At 44.5% G+C, this 25,933-nt stretch overlaps 1 protein-coding gene, 1 long non-coding RNA gene, 4 other non-coding genes and 1 pseudogene across 10 annotated transcripts in view; 5 read left to right on the forward strand and 2 right to left on the reverse strand.

The window, feature by feature from the left end:
* The window catches only part of LOC144579623 (uncharacterized), a gene marked incomplete at its 5' end in the record, with an annotated part of 64,540 nt that extends 44,952 nt beyond the window's left edge, over positions 1 to 19,588 (reverse strand). The window contains 2 exons of the long non-coding RNA XR_013527761.1: positions 12,995 to 13,002; positions 19,482 to 19,588. This is a non-coding gene — a long non-coding RNA (uncharacterized LOC144579623). The remainder of the gene's footprint in view (positions 1 to 12,994; positions 13,003 to 19,481) is intronic.
* LOC118148147 (U6 spliceosomal RNA) lies at positions 9,087 to 9,182 on the reverse strand (annotated as a pseudogene).
* Positions 19,556 to 25,932, forward strand: EIF4A2 (eukaryotic translation initiation factor 4A2). Of its 5 annotated transcripts, none has more exons than XR_004734340.3 (12): positions 19,556 to 19,619; positions 20,408 to 20,456; positions 20,544 to 20,676; positions 20,955 to 21,094; positions 21,882 to 22,050; positions 22,160 to 22,269; positions 22,477 to 22,620; positions 23,142 to 23,279; positions 23,516 to 23,605; positions 23,828 to 23,907; positions 24,334 to 24,444; positions 25,155 to 25,932. XR_004734340.3 is itself a non-coding variant. In XM_035274705.2 (11 exons), exons 1-11 carry the CDS (start codon positions 19,591 to 19,593, stop codon positions 25,297 to 25,299), a joined length of 1,227 nt encoding a protein of 408 aa, XP_035130596.1. In that variant the 5' UTR covers positions 19,556 to 19,590; the 3' UTR covers positions 25,300 to 25,932. The 5 variants fall into 5 exon arrangements, 2 of the variants coding, with proteins under 2 accessions (XP_035130596.1, XP_035130597.1); XR_013527194.1 differs by having other exon boundaries at positions 24,334 to 24,440; XR_013527195.1 differs by having other exon boundaries at positions 20,411 to 20,456.
* Positions 20,785 to 20,853, forward strand: LOC118148235 (small nucleolar RNA SNORD2). The gene has a single exon (XR_004734999.1). It is a non-coding gene; the product is annotated as a small nucleolar RNA SNORD2 (small nucleolar RNA).
* On the forward strand, positions 22,650 to 22,827 carry LOC118148233 (small nucleolar RNA SNORA81). The gene has a single exon (XR_004734997.2). It is a non-coding gene; the product is annotated as a small nucleolar RNA SNORA81 (small nucleolar RNA).
* On the forward strand, positions 23,320 to 23,452 carry LOC118148174 (small nucleolar RNA SNORA63). The gene has a single exon (XR_004734950.1). It is a non-coding gene; the product is annotated as a small nucleolar RNA SNORA63 (small nucleolar RNA).
* Positions 23,631 to 23,768, forward strand: LOC118148181 (small nucleolar RNA SNORA4). The gene has a single exon (XR_004734958.1). It is a non-coding gene; the product is annotated as a small nucleolar RNA SNORA4 (small nucleolar RNA).
* Position 25,933: the final 1 nt, after the last annotated feature.

The following is a 25,933-nucleotide window of genomic DNA, read 5'->3' on the forward strand; positions in this document are numbered from 1 at the left end:
GAGATGGAGACTCGCCCTGGCTGGAGTGCAATGGTGATCTCGGCTCACCGCAACCTCCGCCTCCCAGGTTCAGGCAATTCTCCTGCCTCAGCCTCCCGAGTACCTGGGATTACAGGCGTGTGCCACCATGCCCGGCTAATTTTTTGTGTCTTTAGTAGAGACAGGGTTTCACCATATTGGCCAGGCTGGCTCAAACTCCTGACCTCGTGATCCACTGGCCTCGGCCTCCCAAAGTGCTGGGATTACAGGTGGGAGCCACCTTACCGGGCCCTTAAGTCTTTTTAATAACACGTTTTACTGTACTTTAGTGAGTTTTCAGGACAGAGTAGAAGCTAAGTATGAATCTTCTGATTTTAACCAAAAATCAAGACTGTAATCCATAGAGACGAAGTCCCCATTTGAAGAGGAAGGGCAAAGGAGGAGCCCAGGTAGGGCCATGGGAGCCCCTGCGAGCCTCAAAATCTACCTAGATCCACACACTACTCAGAGTTTCCTGGGAAGCACTGAAACCTCAATTCACACTAATTAGCCGAAGGGACTGCCCGGGGAAACTCCGATCTCAGTTCACTCAAGTGGAGCACTTAAGTAATCATGTTGAGAGAAAGCCTTTAATCTCTGTACAATCCATCCCTTTCCAGGCCTTTTACCTGAACCAAGGGCACTGCAAAGAAAGAAGCCAAAGTTGGAAAATCGGTGCCCTGAAGGCAAACTTAGTAATTATGCCTCAGCTGTACCCTGTTGAATATCTATTCCTAATGATTCCTCACTTTCTATAAACATAGCTTGAGAGATCAGATAGAGATTGCCTACCGCTATTTTATCAGACTGACTGAGATCTGATTAGTCTAAATTCCCATATACTTATAGAAATACATCCCTTGACTCTGCTTTTGAAAAACTTGGAACCTCACTAGGTTCACTTTCTTTTCTTTTCTTTCTTCTTTTTGAAACAGGGTTTCACTCTGTTGCCCAAGTTGGAGTGCAGTGGTACCATATCAGCTCACTGCAACCCCTAACTCCCAGATTCAAGCAATTCTTGTACCTCGGCCTCCAGAGTAGCTGGGATTACAGGCACCTGCCACCCTGACCAGCTAACTTTTTTGTATTTTTAGTAGAGCGGGGGTTTCACTACGTTGGCTAGGCTGGTCTTGAACTCCTGACCTCCAGCAACCCACCTGCCTCGGGCTCCCAATGTGCTGGGATTACAGGTGTGAGCCACAGCGCCTGGCCTACTTAGTTCACTTTCAGTAGATTTTTCTTTCAATATCTACTTCAGTGAATCTAACAGATTCGACAGTTAATCCAAAATTCGAGAAGGCAGGAAAATCATGAAGTTTCCATTGAAGAACTCCAAAGGATCTTTTGCCTTTTACTTATTCTGGAATGAGAGAGTTCAGCCAGGGAGCATCTCCTTTGCTTTCTGCAGGGAGTTTGCCAGCTAAGTTTATCACAGCACCGCCTTGTCCCAAAACCAGGTTTTGAGGTGTGTTTAGATTAGAAGCACCCTGGGACAGGCAGCTTGAGATCGGGAGTTTGAGACCAGCCTCAACAACATGGCAAAACCCTGTCTCTACACAAAATACCAAAATTAGCTGGGTGTGGTGGTGTGAGCCTGTAGTCCCAGCTACTGGGGGTTGGGGTCTCAGGGGTGCTGAGGCAGGAGGATGGCTTGAGCCCAGGAAGTTGAGGCTACAGTGAGCCGTGATCACACCACTGCACTCCAGCTTGGACCGCAGAGTGAGACCCTGTCTCCAAAAAAGAAAAAAAAAAAGACCAGATGTGGTGGTGTGCACCTGTAATCCCAGCTTCTTGGGAGGCTGACTTGGGAGGATCATTAGCAGGGGAGCTGAGGGAACATCTCAGGAAAAGTTTCAAAGTTTCAGTGTTTCTTTCTTTCTTTTTTTTTTTTTTTTTTTGAGACAGAGTTTCACTCTTGTTGTCCAGGCTGGAGTGCAATTGCACCGTCTTGGCTCACTGCAACTTCTGCCTCCCAGGTTCAAGCAATTCTCCTGCCTCAGCCTCCCAAGTAGCTGGGATTACAGGCATGTACCATCACACCCAGCCAATTTTATATTTTTAGTAGAGATGGAGTTTCTCCATGTTGGTCAAGCTGGTCTCGAACTCCTAACCTTGTTGATCCACCCACCTCAGGCTCCCAAAGTGCTGAGATTACAGGCATGAGCCACCACACTCAGCCTTTTTTTTTTTTTTGAAGACAGAGTCTCACTCTGTTGCCTAGGCTGGAGTGCAGTGACTCAATCTCGGCTCACTGCAACCTCCACCTCTCTGGTTCAAGTGATTCTCCTGCCTCAGCCTCCCAAGTAACTGGAATTACAGGTGTGTGCCACCACAACCAGCTAAGTTTTGTATTTTTAGTAGAGACAGCATTTCACTATGTTGGCCAGGATGGTCTTGGTGTCCTAACCTCGTGATCTGCCTGCCTCGGCCTCCCAAAGTGCTGGGATTACAGGCGTGAGCCACCGTGCCCAGTTGGTGTTTCTTATTATATATAACAAGAGACAGAGCCTTGTGTTAGAAAAAAGAAAAAAAAAAACACTTTTTCTTTAATGTCACACTACAACAATCGATATAGAAGACTTCTGTCACCAAGCAGAGGACACCAGCTGAGTGTCTTCCAGTTTAATTCAATTCCAAAATTATCTACTTGGAGATTGCCTCAGAAACCACAGGTCAAGGGCTTGGCCCCCCAAGTCTGCCCTGCTCCTTCTTACCACTCGAGTCCATGCTTCAGGAACTTCTAACCAACAGACTTCAAGTTGGGGTTCCCACAAACTCCTCTTTGGGTTTGATTAATTTGCTAAAGTGGCTCACAGAACTCAAGTAAACATTTAGGTTTATTACAAAGGATATTTTTAAAAATATGAATAAACAGCCAGGAGTGGAGGCTCACGCCTGTAATCCCAGCATTTTGAGAGGTCGAGGTGGGTGGATCACCCGAGGTCGGGAGTTCAAGACCAGCCTGACCAACATGGTGAAACCCCATCTCTATTAAAAATACAAAATTAGCAGGGCATGGTGGTGCGTGCCTGTAATCCCAGCTACTCAGGAGGCTGAGGCAGGAGAATCGCTGAACTTAGGAGGTGGAGGTTGCAGTGAGCTCAGATCTCATCATTGCACTCCAACTTGGGCAACAAGAGCAAAACTCTATCTCAAAAAAAATAAATTTTATGTATATATATGAATAAACAGTCAGATGAAAATATGTGTATATATGGAGAGGTCTGGAAGGGTCCCAAGGGCAGGAACTTCTGTGCCTGAGGAGTTGTTGAATGAGTTCTTATTCACCTTCCTGTCAGCTTCCATTGCTCAGGTCTCCAAAACTCCCTGAACTCTGTCCTCTTGGGCCTTTTATGGAGATTTCTTGGATAGGCCTGACTGAAGTATGGACAATCATGTTAAAATGTGATTGGATGGACTGGGCACAGTGACTCACACCTGTAATCCCAGCACTTTGGGAGGCTCAGGTGGGCGGATCACCTGAGGGAAGGAGTTCAAGCCGACATGGAGAAACCCTGTCTCTACTAAAAATATGAAATTAGCTGCGCTTGGTGGCACATGCCCGTAATCCCAGGGACTCAGGAGGCTGAGGCAGGAGAATCGCTTGAACCTGAGAGGCAGAAACTGCAGTGGGCCAAGATCACGCCACTGCACTCCAGCCTGGGCGACAGAGCGAGACTCCCATCTCAAAAAAAAGAGTGATTAGACAAAAAGAGAATGATCTGAACCCAGCAAGGCCTGTTTGTTCAGATTCTTCTTGCTCCTTCAGTGCAGCATTCTTCCCTCCAGGTTATCAGGCAGGACTTCCTCTGGAATGAGAGTTTTATGATTCACAATGAGATTAGAGTCCTGTGTCAGGCAGGTGGAGGAAGGGCGGGAGAAGGTCAAAGAAAGAGATTCTGTTTACTGTAACACGGGCTATGGGAGTTGTGAGTCACGAACCATGGATGAAAACGCAAATATTGGCCGGGTGTTGCGGCTCACGACTGTAATTCTGCAGCACTTTGGGAGGCTGAAGTGGGAGGATCACTTGAGCTCAGGAGTTCCAGACCAGCCTGGGTAACATAGTGAGACCTCATCTCTAAAAATAAATAAATAACACACACAGACATATAGAATATAATATCACGAGTTCCTGGGAAGGCCAAATGAAGGGGTGTGTGTCTGACCTAATGGTCTGCAACCCAGCCTATGGAGGAAGCTAGAAGAGTTGAAGGAGTATTCTGGCTGATAAATTCCTGGCTACTAGAACTGACCAGGACAGCAGAACTGCATTGCACTGGGCATGCTCAGCCAGACATGCAGAAATTGTTGAATTTTTGTTGCAACATGGAGTGAATGATAAAGACGATGCAGGTTGGTCTTTTCTCCGTACTGCGGCTTCCACTGAGCAAGATGAGATTGTAAAAGCTGGTCTGGGACTGGGCACCGTGGCTCACGCCTGTAATTCCAACATTTTGGGAGGCCAAGGTGGGTGGATCATGAGGTCGGGAGTTCGAGATCAGCCTGATCAACATGGTGCAACCCCATCTCTACTAAAAATACAAAAATTAGCTGGGTGTAGTGGTGCATGCCTGTAATCCCAGGTACTCAGGAGGCTGAGGCAGGCCAGGAGGTGGAAGTTGCAGGGAGCAGAGATCCTGCCACTGCACTCCAGCCTGGACGACAGAGCAAGACTCTGTCTCAAAAAAAAAAAAAAACCCTTTTGGGAAAATGTGCTCAAGTGAATACTGTCGGTCAAAATGGCTGCACTCTCCTACATCATACAGCTTCCGGAAACAGGCATGAGATTGCTGTCATGTTACTAGAGGGGCTTATCCAGATGCTAAGGACCATTGTGAGGCTACAGCAATGCACAGGGCAGCAGCCAAAGGTAACTTGAAGATTATTCTTATTCTTCTGTACCACAGAACATCCACGAACATCCAAGACGTGGAGGGTAAACACTCTTTAACACTTAGCCTGCGCTGAGGAGAGAGTGGAAGAAGCAAAACTGCTGGTGTCCCAAGGAGCAGACATTTACATTGAGAATAAAAAAGAAAAGACACCCCTGCAAATGACCAAAGGTGGCCTGGGTTTCATACTCAAGAGAATGGTGGAAGAGAATGCTTGGATTTATTTTACTTTTTTTTTTTTTAAGATGGAGTCTCACTCTGTCACCAAGGCTGAAGTGCAATGGCTCTATCTCAGCTCACTGCAACCTCCACCTCCTGAGTTCAAGTGATTCTCCTGCCTCAGCCTCCTAAGTAGCTGAGATTAAAGGCATGCACCCTCCCCCCACTAATTTTGTATTTTTAGTAAGACGGGGTTTCTCCATGTTTGTCAGCCTGGTCTTGAACTCCTGACCTCAAGTGGTCCGCCCACCTCAGCCTCCCAAAGTGCTGGGATTACAGGCGTGAGCCACCGTGCCCTGCCAATTTTTGTATTTTTAGTAGAGACGGGGTTTCACCATGTTGCCCAGGCTGGTCTTGAACTCCTGACCTCAAGTGGTCCGCCCACCTCAGCCTCCCAAAGTCCTGGATTACAGGTGACAGCCACCATGTTCAGCCCTATTTTTACTTTGTATGTTGTGTTGTTGTTCCCAGTGTCTTGGAAACTAATTGTCTTGTGTACTTGTGCACAGGACATCATCTATAAATGATGACGTTTTTTCACCCTCAAAGTCGTATAAACACGTTGACTGTTGTTCCTGTTGAGTTACTTGTTCTGAGCCTATAACTTGGTTTCTAGGCAGCAAATAACTGTTGAGATTGTTCTACTGCTGTCATACATTCTTCTATATTGAATTCCGGTTAATTTTGAGTAACTAATTCTGTTGTGAGTCTTCAGCACCCTCCCGTGTACCTTATATCTCTCTCTGAAACAGAACAGCTCCAATAGAAACAAGACAGTTGTTCTATCACGTTTCTACGTGTATTCTGTAATGTGCCTCCATACAGTTAAAACATCCTAACTTACATTTCTGTTTTGTTCAGCCATGAGATTTAATTTATTTTTGTGAGAGGAGGAGCATTTCCTTTTTTAAAATATTTTTTTGAGATGGAGTTTTGCTCTTGTGCCCCAGGCTGAAGTGAGAAGCCAGGATCTCGGCTCACTGCAACTTCCACTTCCCAGGTTCAAGCGATTCTCCTGCCTCTGCCTCCCAAGTAGGTGAGACTATAGGCTTGCGCCACCATGCCTGGCTAGTTTTTTTTTTTTTTTTTTTGCATTTCTAGTAGAGACGAGGTTTCACCATGTTGGCCAGGCTGGTCTCCAACCTCCTGACTTCAGGTGATCCACACACCTTGGCCTCCCAAAGTGCTGGCATTACAGTCATGAGTCACTGCACCCAGCCGAACATTTACATATTTTTGTGGATCAAATTTTAAGTTTGAGGGTGTGCTCTAAAATAATGAAAAACTATAGCCCATATACAAATGTATTTTTTTTGATGAGCTGTTTACCCTAAAACAAAATGTATGGCTTTTTTAAAAGCAAGTTTTAAAGTACTTACATTGAGTCATCTTATATTAATAACAATGTCAAGCTTGTTAAAATGGTGTGTAACAAAATATATTTTGATTTGTATTTCAGAAACTAAAAAATAAAACGTTGAAAGAAAAAAATAATTGCCGGGCACTGTGGCTCACTTTTGTAATCCCAGCACTTTGGGAGGCCAAGGCAGGCAGACCACAAGGTCAGGAATTCGAGACCAGCCTGGCTAATGCAGTGAAACTCCCTCCCTACTAAAAATACAAAAACTAGCTGCATGTGGTGGCGGGCACCTGTAATCCCAGCTACTCGGGAGGCTAAGGCAGGAGAATCCCTTGAACCTGGGAAGCAGAGTTTGCAGTGAGCCTAGATAGTGCCACTGCACTCCGGCTTGGGTGACAGAGCTAGACTCCGTTTCAAAAAAAAAAAAAGAACAAAAAAACCACAAGCCTTATAAATTATAATGAAATTTTCCTCACCAATCCATTTCCTTTAATTTTGATATCACCAGACTGTACATATTCCTCACCCCTAACTTTTTTTTTTTTTTTTAACCAGGGCCTCACTCTGTCACCCAGGCTGGAGTGCAGTGGAAGATAATGAAGTAACAGTTGATACTTTGAAAATTTGAAGTACTCGACATAATAGCTTTCTTACAAAGCATATTACATGATATTGTGACTTATAGTTTCTTTCATTTAGATCAAGGCTAAGCCCAGAATTTTAAAGGAAAATAAAAATAAAGGGGCACTACCCCCTGACTCGTTTCTCTCTTTAGGGAAGACTCAAAGACCTTCCAAGAGAAAGTCTCAGAAAGTTCCAGCGACTTGTGCACCACTTCAAATGTTTCAATGGGGACAGACAGGAAAATGGCAGAGTGGTGGTTCTAGGAGATATTTTTTCTTCTAAAATCCTATTAGCATAATCAAAAATAATTTTCACCAGCAACAACTAAAAATACTTACGTGGCTAGTCACAGACTTCAGCGGTCCCACTATTTAGAATTTTACATTGAAAACAAGATCTAGCCGGACTCGGTGGCTCACACCTGTAACCCAGCACTTTGGGAGGCTGAGGTGGGTGGATCACCTGAGGTCAGGAGTTTGCGACCAGCGTGGTCAACATGGTAAAAACCCATCTCTACTAAAAATACAAACAATTAACTGGGCATGGTGGTGGGTGCCTGTAATCCCACCACCATGACAGAGGCAGCGGCAGAGGCAGAGGCAGAGGCAGAGGCAAAGGCAGAATTGCTCGAACCTGGGAGGCAGAGGCTGCAGTGAGCCGAGATTTCGCCATTGCACTCCAGCCAGGGTGACAGAGAGCGAGACTGTCTTAAAAAAAAAAAAAAAAATTGGGCCAGGTGCGGTGGCTCACGCCTGTAATCCCAGCACTTTGGGAGGCCGAGGCGGGTGGATCACGAGGTCAAGAGATCAAGACCATCCTGGTCAACATGGTGAAACCCCGTCTCTACTAAAAATACAAAAAAAAAAAATTAGCTGGCCATGGTGGCTCGTGCCTGTAATCCCAGCTACTCAGGAGGCTGAGGCAGGAGAATTGCTTGAACCCAGGAGGCGGAAGTTGCGGTGAGCCGAGATTGCACCATTGCACTCCAGCCCGGGTAACAAGAGCGAAACTCCATCTCAAAAAAAAAAAAAAAAAAAAAAATTTACATGTGCCTCTGTCATGGTTTGGCTAATGACTGCGGATTCCAATAAGCTACAATCTGTCAGTACCACCATATCCCAAACAGTCAGAAGATTTCAGATGGAGTGTTTATTTTGATACTTATGTGATATTTTAATCAGCATTGGAAAAAATATATAACAAATTAAACCTGTGATTTCACTGAAGCTAAGTGAATACAGATTGTAACCTATAGTTACAATAATTTGTTAAGAAAAATTAGGCATGCCAATATTTTTGGAGGCTGAAGTGGAGGATTGCTTGAGACCAAGAGTTTGAGACCAGCCTGGGTAACATAGCAAGACCTCATGTCTTTAAAAAAAAAAAAAAAAGAGGCCAGACTCGGTGGCTGCTCACCCCTGTAATCCCAGCACTTTGGGAGGCTGAGTTGGGTGGATCACCTGAGGTCAGGAGTTCGAGACCAGCCTGGCCAACATGGTGAAAGCCCATCCCTACTAAAAATACAAAAATTAGCTGGGCATGGTGGTGGGCGCCTGTAGTCCTGGCTACTTGGGAAGCTGAGGCAGGAGAATCACTTGAGCCTGGGAGGCGGAGGTTGCAGTGAGCCGAGACCGTGCCACTGCACTCAAGTCTGGGCAACAGAGCACGACTCCATATCTATCAATTAATCAATACAATTAGGAAAAGAAATTGTTATTGCTTTCCAGGTAGCTACCTCATTCCACATTTCCACCAGCAGAGGACGAGAGATACAGTTTCTCTGCATCCTTCCCAGAATTTATTGTAGTTACTTTGTTATTTTAGCCATTCTAACAAGTGCATAACGATATTTCATTGTGGTTTTTATTTGCATTTCTCAAATGGTTAATAGTGTTAAACATCTTTTCGTTGCTTGTTTGCCATCTGTATATCCTCTTCAATGAATTTTTTAAAATTTTGTTTAATATTTTAAAAATATGGAACGCTTCATGAATCTGCATGTCATCTTTGGGCAGGAGCCATGCTAATCTCTATACAGTTCCAATTTCTTAGTGTATGTGCTGCACGGAATGTTTTTCAAATCTTTTGTTCACGCTGTATTAGGACTTTGTTTGTTTGTTTTGAGATGGAGTCTCGCTCTGTTGCCCAGGCTGGAGTGCAATGGTTTGATCTCGGCTCACTGCAACTTCCGCCTCCCGGGTTCAAGCGATTCTCCTACCTCAGCTTTCTGAGTAGCTGGGATTACAGGTGCCCGCTACCACTCCCGGCTAATTTTTGTACTTTTAGTAGAGACGGGTTTCACCATGTTGGTCAGGCTGGTTTCCAACTTCCGACCTTAGGCGATCCAGCCGTCTTCACTTCCCAAAGTGCTGGGATTACAGGCGTGAGCCATCGCCACTGCGCCGAGCAAGACTGCTGTTTTTACCTTTTTTTTTTTTTTTAATCTATTCTAGATACCAGTACTTTGCCAGATATGTGGTTTGCACATATTTTCTCCTCTATAGCTTGTTTTTTCATCCTTATTTTAACAGGGTCTTTCAAAAGCCAAGGTTTTCCTGTACACTCGGAGGACCAGTGGCTGCCGGCTGGGCTGGCGGGGGATGCCCCGAGCCCCTGTGGCTGGCGGGGCGAGCTGGCCTGGGTTGGACGCGGCCTCCCCGAGTGCCCGCTTTCCCCCCAGGCCCCGTGGGGGGTCGCGCAGGATGTGTACCCGGAGTGCCCCCAGCTGGAGCGCAGGCTGCGGGAAGAGAGGGAGGAGGTGGAGGCGGATAAGGTGTTGGCGAGAAGAGAGAGGAAGAGCAGGACGAAGGAAGAGAGAGGAGATGAAAGAGAGAATGTCACCAGAGGAGACCGAAGGAACAAATTCTGACGATGCAGAAGCAGCTCTGGGCCAGACAGAAAGAAAAGAACCAGCTTTTTCTGCGGCTCAAGAAAGTTTCTATACGGAAGAAAAACGGAGGCGAAAGGAGCAGAGCGAACTGACCTTCCGACATCCGCTGTAAGCCGGCAGAGCCCGATCATTCACCCGGGGACTCGCCTCCTCTTCGGCAGGCAGGCAGCGCTGGAGGGCACTATCGCCCGGGCATTGTAATAGCAGCTGACCCAGTCAGGCAGATGTTCAGACCCCACGTGCCTACGACCCGGAAGTCCGTGGGCTCGGCGGCTGCTTTTGCAGGGACCCCAGAGCAGGCAGCTTGGGCGGTGCCGCTGGGACTGCTCACCCGCCACCTCAATACGGCCCCACATGGCCAGTTTAAGGCCCTAGTCGGCAGCTCAGAGCAGTTCAGTACCTGTCCCAGCCACAGCCTTATGCTCTGCTGGGCCATTTTTAGCACGCCCAGACAGGGTTCCTCCTCTGGTGGTGCTCTATCCTTGAAACCGCGGATAGACCATGCTAACCAGAGCACAAGTTTCTCTGGTCTATCCTCCCTGTGCCCCATGCATCCCCAGGCTCTGCATCCAGGCCCTTGACTTCTTGCCTAATCTCAGCTGCCCGTGAAGATACAGCCAGCAGGACCCTCTGGGCTTTGCAGCTACCAACCAATCAGACTCTCTACTGGCAGGACCTGTTTTTTGGGGGGGAGGGCGGGGGGAGTGGGGGAGGTGGCTTGAGACGGGGCCTCGCTCTGTTGCCCCGGCTGGAGTGCAGCGGAGCAATCTCGCCTCACTGCAACCTCCGCCTCCCAGGTTCAAGCAATTCTTCTGCCTTAGCCTCCCAAGTAGCTGGGATTACAGGTGCGTGACACGACACCTGGCAAATTTTTGTATTTTTTCATAGAGATGTGGTTTCACCATGTTGGTCAGGCAGGTCTCCAACTCCTGACCTCTTGATCCACCCGCCTCCGACTCCCAAAGTGCTGGGATTACAGGTGTGAGCTACCTCCCCCAGCCCAGAATCTGTTATTCCGCAAGTGACCATCAGATAGCTTCAATCTCATCTTGCCCACACCCACCCCATGGGTGTGGGTTCCTCCTCTCAGTGTTCCAGTCCAAGGCCAATATATTCTACCTGCCATTGGGAGAAGGAGGAGGAAGAAAAGAAGAGAGCAAAGGTTTTAAGGATGAGTCCAATTTATCAATTTTTCCTTTTTTCGCTCTTGTTACCCAGGATGGAGTGCAATGGCTCCATCTCGGCTCACTGCAACTTCTGCCTCCTGGGTTCAAGCGATTCTCCTGCCTCAGCCTCCCGAGTTGCTGGGACTACAGGCGTGTGCCACCATGCCCAGCTAATTTTTGTATTTTTAGTAGAGACGGTGTTTCACCTTGTTGACCAGGATGGTCTTGATCTCTTGACCTCGTGATCCACCCGCCTCGGCCTCCCAAAGTGCTGGGATTATAGGCGTGAGCCACCGGGCCTGGCCCTCCTTTTTATTTTTCATTTGACTCAAGCATGTTAATAATTGGTCACTGAAGCATTTTCGTCATAGCAGCTTTACAATCTTCACTAGCTAATTCTAACATTTCTGTCATCTCAGAGTTGGCATCTTTTTCATTCCGTTTGAGATCTTCACGATTTTTAGCTTAAGTGATTTTCTGTTGACACCTGTAGACTTGGCCGGGTGTGGTGGCTCATGCCTGTAATCCAAGCACTTTGGAGGCCAAGGCGGGCAGATCACCTGAGGTCAGGAGTTCAAGACCAGCCTGACCAACATGGTGAAACACCGTCTTAAAAAAAAAAAAAAAAAGAAAAGAAAAGAAACCCGTAGACTTCTGTATTGTTATGTGATTCAAGATTTTTTTTTCTCTCTCTGTGTATACATATATATATTTTGAGATAGAGTCTCACTCTGTTGTCCAGGCTGGAGTGCAGTGATGTGCTCTTGGCTCACTGCAACCTTCACCTCCCAGGTTCAAGCAATTCTCCTGCCTCAGCCTCCCAAGAAGCTGGGACTACTGGTGCGTGCCACCACGCCCAGCTAATTTTTGTAGTTTTTTTTTTGAGACGGAGTTTCACTCTTGTTACACAGGCTGGAGTGCAATGGCGCGATCTCGGCTCACTGCAACCTCCACCTCCTGGGTTCAAGCAATTCTCCTGCCTCAGCCTCCCGAGTAGCTGGGACTACAGGCGTGCGCCATCATGCCTAGCTAATTTTTGTAGTTTTAGTAGAGACGGGGTTTCACCTTGTTGACCAGGATGGTCTTGATTTCTTGACCTCGTGATCCACCCGCCTCGGCCTCCCAAAGTGCTGGGATTAGAGGTGTGAGCCACTGCGCCCGGCCTTGTAGTTTTAGTAGAGATGGAGTTTCACCATGTTGGCCAGGATGTCTCTATATCTTGACCTCGTGATTTGCCTGCCTTGACTCCCAAAGTGCTAGAATTCCAGGCATGAGCCACTGAGCCTGGCCCATGTATTGTTTTTTTTTTCATCAGCAGACTAACAACTACAATTAGGTGGGAAAACTTCATTCTAATGGATTAACTTCATACTTTTTTTCATTATCCCCCTATCCATGAGACAGAGTTTTGCTCTTATTGCCCAGGCTGGAGTGCAATAACTTGATCTTGGCTCATTGCAACCTCTGCCACCTGGGTTCAGGTAATTCTCCTGCCTCAGCCTCCCAAGTAGCTGGGATTACAGGCACCTGCCAACACACCCAACTAATTTTTTGTATTTTTAGTAGAGTTGGGTTTCATCATGTTGGCTAGGCTGGTCTTGAACTCCTGACCTCAGGTGATCCACGTGCCTCGGCCTCCCAAAGTGCTGGTATTACAGGTGTGAGCCACTGTGCATAGCCAGATTAACTTTATTCTAACTAGATTATCTGGTAGGAATATATTGTTATTTTGGTAAAATAGACATAACATAAAAGATACCATTTTAACCATTTTTAAATGTATACTTCAGTAGCACTGTGTATATTCATGATATTGTACAACCATGACAGCTATTCATCTGCAAACCTTTTTCCCCAAACTGGAACTCTGTACACATTAAACAGTAACTCCCCATTCTTCCCTCCCCCAGTTCCTGATAACTCTCTTACTTTCTGTTTCTGTGTTCATAGAAGAGGAACATATACTACCTGTCCTTCTGTGTCTGGCTTATTTCACTTAGCGTAATGTCTTCAAAGGTCCATTCATACTGTAGCATGTATCAGAATTTCATTTTTTTTAAGGCTGAATAATATTCCATTGATGTATAAAGCACAATAGGATTTTCTGGGTTCTTTGGTTTTTGGAGACAGGGTCTTGTTTTGCTGCCTCTAGACTGGAGTGCAGCGGCGTAATCATGGCTCACTGCAGCCTTCACCTCCCAGGCTCAAGCAAGCCTCCTGCCTCAGCCTCCTGAGTAGCTGGAACCACGTGCCACAACACTTGGCTGATTATTTGATTTTTTCTTTTTTTTTTTTGTAGAGATGGAGTCTCCCTGTATCGCCCAGGCTGGTCTCAAGCTTCTGGGCTCAAGCGATTTCATGTCTCAGGCTCCCAAAGTGCTGGAATTACAGGCGTAAACCACCACGCCCAGCCACATTTGTTTTATCTACTGATCCATCAATGGATACTTGGATTGCTGTCATCTTTTGGCTATTGTGTATAATGCTGCTATGAACACTGGTATACAAATACCTGTTTGCATCCCTGCTGTCAATCATTTTATGTATAAACTCAGAAGTGGAATTGATGGATCGTATGGTAATTCTTTAATTTGTTTTTGTTTTTGAGATGGAATCTCACTCTGTTGCCCAGGCTGGAGTGCAGTGGAGTAATCTTGGCTCACTGCAACCTCCGCCTTTCAGGTTCAAGAGATTCTCCTGCATCAGCCTCCTGAGTAGCTGGGATTATAGGTACCCGCCACCACGCCTGGCCAATTTTTGTATTTTTAGTAGAGACGGGGTTTTACCGTGTTGGTCAGGCTGGTTTCAAACTGCTGACCTCACGATCCACCTACTTTGGCCTCCCAACGTGCTGGGATTATAGGCGTGAGTCACTGAGCCTGGCCTAGGTAATTCTTTAATTTTTTGAGGAACTGCCGTACTGTTCACAGTGAGTACACCATTTTACAGTTCTACTAGCAATCTACAAGGATTTTGGTTTTCCATATCCACACCAATTGTTATTTGCTATTTTAAAAAAATAGTCATTTTGGTCATCGTTGCTTCGGGAGCCTAAGGCAGGAGGATCGCTTAAGCCTAGGAGTTCAAGACCAGCCTGGGCATTATGTTGAGATCCACCTCCCCGCAACCCCCTATCTCTATTTAAAATAGTAATAGTCATCTTAGTGGATGTGAAATAGTATCTCATTGTGATTTTGATTTGCATTCCTCTAGTAATTAGTGGTGCAGAGTTCATTAGATCTTACTTCAGTCTCTGGCTCTGGCTGGCTTCCTCTGATGCTGCTCTGGCAGGGGAAGGATATCATGGTCTCCCTACTGCCAGGAGGAGGTGGAAGTCCAGATTTCTCACTCACACCAGCTAGTATGATCCTTGTTACTGCTGGGTGGGGGCAGGAGTTCCTTATGTGGTCTCCACTACACTGAGGTGGCCTCATTATGACTGTGTGATAAAGTCCTGATTTCCCACCAGGCCTTCTCTGACACTACCCTAGTGGGATCTGAAGGAGCACCTTTGTTCCTGCCCAGTGGGCCTGGAAGTTGAACCTACCCCCTGGTCTCCTCTGACAATGCAGTGGTGGTAGTGGTGGGGGTTTTGGGGGGGTGGAGGTTGTCAGGGAACTTCATTACAGCCTTGCAAGGGTAGAATCATGGGTTCCCCACTTGGCTTTTGCTGGCATGGGTGTAGGTAGGAACACAGCTGCTTCTGTGGTATTTAGCTGAAGGAATGGAATTAATGTCTAAAACTTGTCTGTCTTCCTAGAATGCCTCTGTCCTGACAGCCTTTTGCGGGGCCTTTTCTTGTCTGTGCCTGTTGGCTTTTCTGGGTTGCTAGCTTCTTCAGTTTCACCTCAAGATGTGTGAAGCAAGAGGAAAACCCAGGGAATTCACAATCATGTGTATCCTGAGGTTCCTAGCCTGTCTGCCTTCTTGTGTTCGCTTTATATAAAATGTCCCGGGTTTTTAGTCGCACTTAATAATAGGAACAGGGAAAACGTCTACTCCATCTTTCTAGAAGTAGAAGTGTACCTCATTGTTTTTAATGACTAATACACACAGCATACAATGTACTGATGAATCTCATTTTGATAGCCATTTAGGTTTATAGTTTTATTATTTTAATAGTTTTTTTTCCTATTAAAATAATGAAGGGTGGCTCATGCTGGTAATCCCAGTACTTTGGGAGGCCGAGGCGGGTGGATTGCCTGAGGTCGGGAGTTTGAGACCAGCCTGGCCAGCATTGTGAAACCCGGTCTCTACTAAAAAAATACAAACATTAGCTGGGTATGGTGGCAGCCGCCTGCATATATATATATATATGTATGCAAAAATTAGCTGGGTGTGGCCAGGCATGGTGGCTCACACCTGTAACCCCAGCACTTTGGGAGGCTAAGGCCAGCAGATCATGAGGTCAAGAGATCAAGACCATCCTGGCCAACATGGCGAAACTCCATCTCTACTAAAAATATAAAAATTAGCTGTGTGTGGTTGTACATGCCTGTAGTCCCAGCTACTCAGGAGGCGGAGGCAGGAAAATCACTTGAACTTGGGAGGCAGAGGTTGCGGTGAGCTGAGATCACACCATTGTACTCCAGCCTAGGCAACAAGAGTGAAATTCTGTCTCAAAGAAAAAATAAAAAATGAAAGATGAGTTGGTTGTGTCACATGAAGAAGGCAGTACAGAACCCCAGGTAACTGGGCATAGGAGTGGGATTCCAGATACCAAGCCCACATTTTTTGCTGCCAGTCAAGGTCTTTCTTCCATCCCTCACAGAGGAGTAGGTTTCTCCTTAAGACAAACCTAATTCTGGAGACTTCATATAATTTAGAAGAGATGAGCAAACTGATGAAAAATAATGAATCTTTTTTTTCCTCTGAGACAGAGTCTTGCTCTGTCGCCCAAGCTGGAGTGCAGTGGTGCAATCTTGACTCACTGTAACCTCCGCCTCCTGGGTTCAAGCAATTCTCCTGCCTCAGCCTCCTGAGCAGCTGGGATTACAGGTGCATGCCACCATGCCCAGCTAAATTTTGTATTTTTAGTAGAAAGGGGGTTTCACCAGGTTGGCCAGGCTGGTCACGAACTCCTGACCTCAAGTGACCTGCCTGCCTTGGCCTCCCAAAGTGTTGGGATTAGGCATGAGCCAGTGCACCTGGCCTAATTTTTGTGTTTTTAGTTGCCCAGGCTGGTCTCAAACTCCTGATCTTAGTTGATCGGCCTGCCTTGGCGTCCCAAAGTGCTGGGATCACAGGTGTGAGCCACCATGCCTGGCCGCAAATGTTTTTATGTTATAAAGAAGAACATAGCAGTGAGTGCCACTCTCCAAATTGTGTCAGGGGTCACATGCAAGCAGAATGTAGCCTCTAATTTCCTCAGAAACCGTATAATAAAAAGAGGTTACAGAGATTATCCTGGTTTTACCAAAAATACAAAAGAAAAAAAACAAAAACAAAAGAGGCGAATAGCACCACCATATCCAGCTCCAGGCAGGTTTTTTTTTTTTTTTTTTTTTTTTCTTGAGCCAGAATCTCCATCTGTCAGTCACCCAGGCTGGAATGCAGTGGAGTGCAGTGGCTCACTGCAACCTCCACCTCCCAGGTTCAAGCGAGTCTCCTGCCTCAGCCTCCCAAGTAGTTGGGACTACAGATGCGTGCCACCATGTGTGGCTAATTTATTTTTAGTTGAGACAGGGTTTCACCATGTTAGCTGGGATGGTCTTGATCTTCTGATCTCGTAATCTGCCTGCACTGGCCTCCCAAAGTGCTGGGATTACAGGCATGAGCCACCATGCCTGGCCCAGTTCTTTTTAAACACTGAAATTACAGATATAAGGACAGCACGTAGTATACTTTGTGCTTACTAAATAATAAATAACATTAATAATTAGATCTAAAACACATACCTTAACAAATGTCTATATGTCAATAGATTATCCAGACATTGCTTTAAATGTGCAGCTATCACTTAAAATTAACGGATGGTTTCAAATAATGTAATCTCAAGATGGCATACCAATGCTCCCTGAGTGATGAGGATACATGGTACTTTCTATAGGAAGATGTCACTGTCAACACAAAACACTCTTCTAAGGTTTTGTTGTTTTTCCACATAGCACTGATGGATTTGTACTAATTCTTTGCTTCTCTGGTTGCTAGATGGCTTTAGAATTGTCAGCTGAGGCTCTTGAAGAGCAAAACTAAACTACCCTAGTTGGTTTAGAGAGGGAAATAATCTGAGTTTTAGGATTATTTACAGTATAAATGGTTTCAAACACTAAAGATTGGCAAAGAAGCATTGATAGTCCACTGAGAAGGCTATCTAATTTCAGATTCCAGGTAGTTAGAATCACTTAAATATAAAAGCACGCCGTGTTGATATGCAAAACTTTGTTAAAGTATATGTTTTGATCTTTAATTCATTTATTAGTTACTAATGTTATTAATTAGTAAGCACATGCAAATGTGGTAAGCACCGCATTTATTAGGAACACACTGTAAGGTCACAGGCAGTGTGTGGATTTTAACTGTATTTGAAGTTTTCTTACCTTGAAACTTACTTGGCACTTGTAAACCTAAACCAGAGAGTTCAGCCCTTGATTATTTCCTTTTAAGAGACTCTTGAAAATTTTCCACAGCATCTAGTGATAGTGCTAATCCTAAATAAAACAACCAACAATTAAGTATTAATTGTTGATTTATATCACCCTTTGATCAATTGTTTTCATCTTTTTTTTTTTTTTTTTTTTTTTTTAAAGATGGGGTTTCACCATGATGACCAGGCTGGTCTTGAACTCCTGACCTCAGGTGATCCACCCACCTCGGCCTCCCAAAGTGCTAGGATTACAGGCATGAGCCACCATGCCCAGCTCAACTGTTTTCATCCTAAGACTCAAGTGAAACCAAGTGGTCACTTTTTAATTTAGTTTTTTTTTTTCGATTTCTTAGATCTCAGGATATTTTTAGTAGATTCTGGATGAGACAGAACCATCATTCTCAGACAACCATCATTCTGACAACCATCATTCTCAGAATATGTCTGGCATCACTTCAAGTCTGGATTTCAAACATAACAGGGATGAATGAGGAGCAGCACCACTAGACTGACGGCTAGGCCCACTTTGCCATCTTGGTATACTTAATCTTTGTCCCACTTCCTAGCATAATAAGAATTTTCAAATAAATAACTTTGTATTAAAAAAGCAGTATTTAGAACCAGTAACTTCTATAATATAGAAAACTGAGTCAACTAGTAATCATTCTTTAAGTCGGCCTTCTGAATCAATAAGAAAATGTTTCCCGATAGTCTCGATGATATTTTGCACCATGGGTAGGGTTGTAATTTAAAGTTAAATGACTATATACGTTATTTTTTATTTTTACCGAGGGACCTGAGATGGGGCTAATTGAAAACATCTGGAGCTTAAAGACCCGTGCAGTTTACGCAGCGAGGATATAGCTCTGAATTCCAATAAATCAACATTTCACTATATATCGGCAATCAAAACTCAAAGCCTTTTTAAAAAATGATGAATACAGACGGAATCAAAATCAATGTAGTCCCAAAGCGTCCATTAACATTCGTGCGTTCCAAGGAAAATTACTGCTTCTTGGCTTCTATCCATTTGCAAAAGTTTGATTCTTTTAGGCATTCTTCACACCTGTTAGGTTAGAATCAGCTTTCTTTTTAAGAAAAAGAGAACGAAACACTAGAAGCGATATGAGAATAGAATTGGCTATTCCAGAGACATCTGCAAATGACACTCCCATTTTTTTCCTCGCGCTGCAAAATGTACCGGTAAACCGGACTTTCCGGGACTCGCTGGGTGGCCGACATTTTCCCTAGCAGGAATTTTATGTTTCCGAGAGCTGAATGGATGTTAACGTCAGGCTAGACGCCAGGCAGGTCTTCATTGTCAAATTAAACAGCGGTGGGAGCAAGCGGAATAACCGAATTCCCCTCCCGCACCCGAGCGCCGGCAGCCAGCAGAGAACCGGGACCCCTCGCCCGCGGGAAGCCCCGGTCGCCCAGCAAGCAGCGCCTCCGGCTCCAGCTGGGCTCCTCTGGCCCGCCTCTGCGTCAGGGACGCGGAAACCCCGTAGGAGCTGGGCGGGCGGGGAGCGCGGTGTTTGAGAAACGCTGCAGCGATATTCTTCCGCCGCGAGGCAAAGAGTCCCAACCCAACCCTGGGCCCTAGGATTTCCAGCGACCCTGGAGTATCTAGAAATTGCCACATTTGTATTTTCCTACCGACTTGCTTAGGATTTTATCCGAAGTAATGACCCCAGGATCACAATTTTGTGGCTGGCCGCAGAACGGTGAGAAAATTCCTCCGCGAGAAACGGGTTCCGGCCACGAGCCTATAAAAAACGGGTGGCGCGGTGGTGCTGTCTTTTCAGTCGAGAGCTGAGTGGGTTTATCGGATCATGTCTGGTGGCTCCGCGGATTATAACAGGTATGGCGCTCTGTTGGCGGTCGCGGTCTGTAGTGAAGGTCATAGGGCGCCAGGGGAGGTGATAGTGGATGGCACGGAAACAAGAAACTAAAAATTCATGGACGCTTCCTTGGGGTACAGCACCCCTGTGCCCTTCGAGAAGCTTCCATGATGGGTAGGGCCCGGATTGTGGGGAGACAGGACGAGGGTGCGGAAACAGTGGCCAAGGGGCGTTTTTCCTCCCTAAGACATGAGGAAATTTCAGCTGCTTCCTCTCCCAGTGTAGAGGACGGCAAACAAGCAGCAAAAAGTCTTGGCGCAGACCGTGTTCGGTACAGTGTAACTAGGACCTGAACCTTGTGGTCAACCGCACGACTTGAGGGTCCTAGGCTTTAGTTGGCGAAGGGTTGGAGGCAGCGGTCTGCATTCGGCCACCGCGCGGAGGCGACGGGACCGGACCGGCACTGGTGCCGGCGAACCGTTGGCATCGCCCTCGCCAGGCCGCTCCGCCCGCGTCAATCACCCGGCTTGCGCATTGTTGGGGGCGGAGCTCAGGGCGCGGAGCTCTCGCGAGACGCTCCGCCGCCGAAACGGGAGCGCCGTGCGCTCGGGCCTGGGGGGCTGCCTACACGGGCGGCTGCAGCCCCCAACCTTTAGAGAGGCGCACAGTGTGATACTCGCCGTGCAGCGGCTGCTTTAGGTCGGGCACGGAAGGGTAACGTGCAGAGACGGGTTGCAAAGGGCTATCCCTTTAATATGCAGTTAGGAGGCTTGGAAGGGATGTTGTCTGACTGCAGTGTTATTGTCAGCAGAGAACATGGCGGCCCAGAGGGAATGGACCCCGATGGTGTCATCGAGGTAAGAAACGGTTTTGGATCTTGAAGCTTTGAAAAGGTGAGTGTGTTCATCTCATTTATGCCTGCATTATTTTTTTCTAATTTACAGAGCAACTGGAATGAGATTGTTGATAACTTTGATGATATGAATTTAAAGGAGTCTCTTCTTCGGGGCATCTATGCTTACGGTTTTGAGAAGCCTTCCGCTATTCAGCAGAGAGCTATTATTCCCTGTATTAAAGGTAAAAGAAACTTCGATATTTTTAGGAAATGAATTTTTGTTCTACATAGATCTGAACCATGAAAGGGAAAGTAACCTCTGGGGGACTAGCACCTGTTTGTATTCCTTAAAGTGAAATGATGGCAATCATCTTTCGGGACTGACCTGAAATGAAGAGAATACTCATTGCTGATCACTTGATTATTTGGGCATAATTCATGTTCCAAATGGAATACATGGTGTGAAGTAGAAGTGACAATTTGATGTGGGATCGGTAAATATGTATCCTACTTTTTTTAGGGTATGATGTGATTGCTCAAGCTCAGTCAGGTACTGGCAAGACAGCCACATTTGCTATTTCCATCCTGCAACAGTTGGAGATTGAGTTCAAGGAGACCCAAGCACTAGTATTGGCCCCCACCAGAGAACTGGCTCAACAGGTATTGATAGTGTAGTTCAAAAAAACTGCTTGCGTGTTGCATAGGTTTCAGGTTTCACAACTGTGAAGAATTTAAAACTTAGTATAAATTGGTCCTACCAGATCCCTCCATTTAATTGTCCATGCATGCAGGGAGTTTTTGTTGAAAGTTTTAAAAGAACTGGGTATGCAGGTACGGTTTGTAGGGTTGTACATGAATAGCTTGAGAATCGGAAGCTCTCTGGATATACTAGATCTGTCCCCATTTTTTAAGTTTGAATGCAGTTGTGCAACATGAAAACTGCAGTGACATGTTACCATTTGACTGTCTCCGTAGTTTGTGATGCATCTGTTGCATGCTATGTTTTCAAAGCTCACTGCTATATTGGCTTTGAAGTAAACCTTCCTAATAAAGCTGTAGGCTTTATTGAGGTCAAGATTATGTAGGGCACAATACTCTCTGGGGAAGAAAAAAATCAACATTTGCCCTAGCTGTAATTACAGAACATATATTTCACTATGGATTCCTTCGTTCACACAGTGAAGAATAATGTAGGAAATGTTATTCTTGAATTGTCTAGCTGATGTGTGGGGCAACAGCATCCCAAGTCTGACAAGGCACAAGAAAGACATAAAGGGAATTTTACATTGAAGCAGTTAGGTCAGTGTGCATTTTAAGCTTGGAAGTAGATTTGTGCTGTGCATGCATAAAAGCTGTTGGCAGACCAGATTATATTTGCCATTATGCTTTAAAAATTAGTCATTGACCCTGGAATTCTGCAGGATAATAATTAAGCCTTGGTTTTTAGATCCAAAAGGTAATTCTGGCACTTGGAGACTATATGGGAGCAACTTGCCATGCCTGCATTGGTGGAACAAATGTTCGAAATGAAATGCAAAAACTGCAGGCTGAAGCACCACATATTGTTGTTGGTACCCCTGGGAGAGTGTTTGATATGTTAAACAGAAGATACCTTTGTAAGTATTGTCTTTAAATGTATGCTTTTTTTTTTTAACTGTTACATAGTTGAAAAGTCGTACTATCACCCAGTAGATCTAGAGATGACATATGGCCTTTTTCTAACAGCTCCAAAATGGATCAAAATGTTTGTTTTGGATGAAGCAGATGAAATGTTGAGTCGTGGGTTTAAGGATCAAATCTATGAGATTTTCCAAAAACTAAATACAAGTATTCAGGTAAGGATTACTTCACCCCTCTCTTAAAGAGATGTGGTTTAATGCAGGTGCTGTTACAAATACATCTGGCATGTTTTATTGTCGTTCCCCCTGCTTAAAGCACTTGATGCATAACTATTTCTGTCTTAACTACATACCATAATAAGACAATCGTCCTTTGGGTATTACTGTGTAAGCTGTGCTTCAACATAATTGTCTCTCTTTAAGGTTGTGTTGCTTTCTGCCACAATGCCAACTGATGTGTTGGAAGTGACCAAAAAATTCATGAGAGATCCAATTCGAATTCTGGTGAAAAAGGAAGAATTGACCCTTGAAGGAATCAAACAGTTTTATATTAATGTTGAGAGAGAGGTAACTGTCTGATTGTTAGATGTTATTTTGCCTTCTTGTATAAGCACTGTGCTAAAATTGCAGATACTAGGACTGTATCTTGGTTTTTGCAATAATGCTAGCAGAGTACACACAAGAAGAAAAGTAACAGCACTAGATTGTAAAGACTCGGGTGGACCTCTTTCTTAATGTCCAGTGTCCTTTGTCTTAAGATTTGGTGCAATAGCTCATTAGACCTACAGAATAAATTTAATTTCTAAAATTTCTGTATTACAAGACTGGTTAATTTTGGTATTTTTGGTGGAGACAGGGTATCACTATCTTAGCCAGGGTGGTCTGGAACTTCCTGGGCTGAAGTGATCCGCCTGCTTTCCAAAGTGCTGGGAGTACAGGTATAAGCTACCATACCTGCACCAGAGTGAATTCTTTTTTTTTTAAACACTGGGGACAGGGGCATCTGGATTTGAACTAGGGCCAGAATGAATTTTTAACTGAAGAAAGTTGGAAACTAAATGACTGTTAATTTTCTCTTCTAAACATAGGAATGGAAGTTGGATACACTTTGTGACTTGTATGAGACACTGACCATTACACAGGCTGTTATTTTTCTCAATACAAGGCGCAAGGTGGACTGGCTGACTGAGAAAATGCATGCCAGAGACTTCACAGTTTCTGCTCTGGTAAGAGGTTTTCTAAATTAAAATGTCTAGATTTCCACTAAAGCAGGATTTAGACTACAATATAGCTGTTAAGTGCTGTGTTGTCGTTCCCCCTGCTTAAAATAACGTTGTTTCTTAACTATACCTGTCTGCTATTCTCCTTGTAGCAGCCAGGGACGCTTGGTCTCATACATGTTAATTAGAATTAAATACTGACCTGACTGGTGATTCTTGAATTAAGGTTTATTAATTTGCAGCATGGTGACATGGACCAGAAGGAGAGAGATGTTATCATGAGGGAATTCCGATCAGGGTCAAGCCGTGTTCTGATAACTACTGACTTGTTGGTAAGTCTCAGTGCTTCTTAAAAATCTACCAAAAGTTAACTTTTTGGGGGGAAGGTTTATTAAGTAACCTTTACCAGGTTGGGCTATTGGAAGAATAAATGACCACACTCCACAGTGGACTGTACCACTTATTATAGTTCGCTACTATTCTGTGGCCTACATTATTAGGTAGGTGTTCAGTTTTTTGGATTATAATTTTTAACATATGCCATTGTGTTTCAGGCTCGCGGGATTGATGTGCAACAAGTGTCTTTGGTTATAAATTATGATCTCCCTACCAATCGTGAAAACTATATTCACAGGTGAGAAGCCAGCATCTTGGCTGTATTGGAAAAAACTTTGTTTTTCTAATGTGGTTTGTATGAAAGAGTACATGTCAAATCAAGGAATAGATTGAGTAAAGTCAATAGTGTTCAGTAAGATGTAATTAAATTTGTACTAGGGAAGGCCGAAGAGAACAAAGTGGGAAAACTTGTAAACATTGCCCCGATTGTGGACATAGGTTTTTTACTCCCCACAGTTGTTGGTCTTAGTTTATGCTTGAGCTTTTAGTGATGTTCTTGTTTTCATGTGCTTTTTCTTGGTGATTTTTTTATAGTTGGGATTTTCGTGGTGTCGCCTGATAGCAGTTTGAGTGAACCCTGGTTTAGTTATAGTGGCTTTATCCCTAAATAAATTGAATTGTACTTTGTTATATGATGTAAAAAAAGACTTTTTAAAAAATACAGGAGTCGATAGCAGCAGTTGATGACGAGATGGCACTCAGAAACGGCGTTGACGTAATTTAGGACGTGGAATCATAAGCGAAACAGCACACTGTTTGAATAAAGAGCGAGTCGGTATTTATATTTGTTTTTCTTTTGTCATGATTATTTGATTACTTTAAGTTGTTCCAGCTAAGGCATTTTATTAGTATTTCTATTAGGGAACCTTTCCTATTAGGTGGTTTGTATTGTCTGGTTTCTAACATGGAAGGTAGCTATTTTGGAGGTTAAACACGTTTTGAGTAACTTGAGTTACAACGTGTGAAACTGAGCAAAAAAGCAGTGATTAAGTTTGGGTTACCATACCAAGTAATTGTTTTCCCACTGGAAAAAAGTAAGTTTTAGAATATAGTTAACCTTTGCAGCATTTGTTTACAGTTTACAGTTCCAGAGGTGCGTCGAAATGGATTACATAACTGCTCTTTGTTTTATTCCTGGTGTTTACATCTGTCCCAGGCTGACACCTGCTCTTGGCTGGCCCACTTTGGTATGGGCTTTAATTTCACTACCCCAAACACAATACTGTCATCTGCTTTGTAATAATGCTCAAGATGCCTGATAAAATCTCATTTTGCAGCCAGACAAGCCTTGAATCCTTTTGGCACTAACTGCAAAGGAAGATTTTTTTCTCTAGATATTAGCAGCTAGTGCTCCAGTTAGAAGCACGAACTATAACCTTGATAAGTAAACAGCAGCTGATGGTTAACAAGTGGATCGTCATGTTCAGTAGTTTATAATTACATGAGAAGTAACATTCTGACTGTGGTTTCTTTTTTCTTACACAGAATTGGCAGAGGGGGTCGATTTGGGAGGAAAGGTGTGGCTATAAACTTTGTTACCGAAGAAGACAAGAGGATTCTTCGTGACATTGAGACTTTCTACAATACTACAGTGGAGGAGATGCCCATGAATGTGGCTGATCTTATTTAATTCCTGGGATGAGAGTTTTGGATGCAGTGCTCGCTGTTGCTGAATAGGCGATCACAACGTGCATTGTGCTTCTTTCTTTGGGAATATTTGAATCTTGTCTCAATGCTCATAACGGATCAGAAATACAGATTTTGATAGCAAAGCGACATTAGTCGTGAGCTCTTGTGAGGAAAGTCATTGGCTTTATCCTCTTTAGAGTTAGACTGTTGGGGTGGGTATAAAAGATGGGGTCTGTAAAATCTTTCTTTCTTAGAAATTTATTTCCTAGTTCTGTAGAAATGGTTGTATTAGATGTTCTCTATCATTTAATAATCTACTTGTGGACTAAAAGATATAAGTGCTGTATAAAATCAGCCAATTATGTTAAACTAGCATATCTGCCTTTATTGTGTTTGTCATTAGCCTGAGTAGAAAGGCCTTTAAAATTTTTTTTTAGAAAGCATTTGACTGCATTTTGTTTGGTATTGTATTTATTCAATAAAGTATTTAATTAGTGCTAAGTGTGAACTGGACCCTGTTGCTAAGCCCCAGCAAGCAATCATCCTAGGTAGGGTTTAATCCCCAGTTAAATTGCCATATTGCACATGTCTTAATGAAGTTTGAATGTTAAATAAATTGTATATTCACTTTAAAG

This window comes from Callithrix jacchus, chromosome 15 (assembly GCF_049354715.1).
Source record: "Callithrix jacchus isolate 240 chromosome 15, calJac240_pri, whole genome shotgun sequence".
In the NCBI taxonomy this organism is placed as follows: domain Eukaryota; kingdom Metazoa; phylum Chordata; class Mammalia; order Primates; family Cebidae; genus Callithrix; species Callithrix jacchus.

Excerpts from the sequence above, each read along its gene's own strand:
- EIF4A2 (XM_035274705.2), top strand. The coding sequence starts at position 19,591 with ATGTCTGGTGGCTCCGCGGATTATAACAG. Across the intron at positions 20,457-20,543 it reads ACCCCGATGGTGTCATCGAG|AGCAACTGGAATGAGATTGT; the intron begins GTAAGAAACGGT and ends TCTAATTTACAG. Across the intron at positions 22,051-22,159 it reads GTTAAACAGAAGATACCTTT|CTCCAAAATGGATCAAAATG; the intron begins GTAAGTATTGTC and ends TTTTTCTAACAG.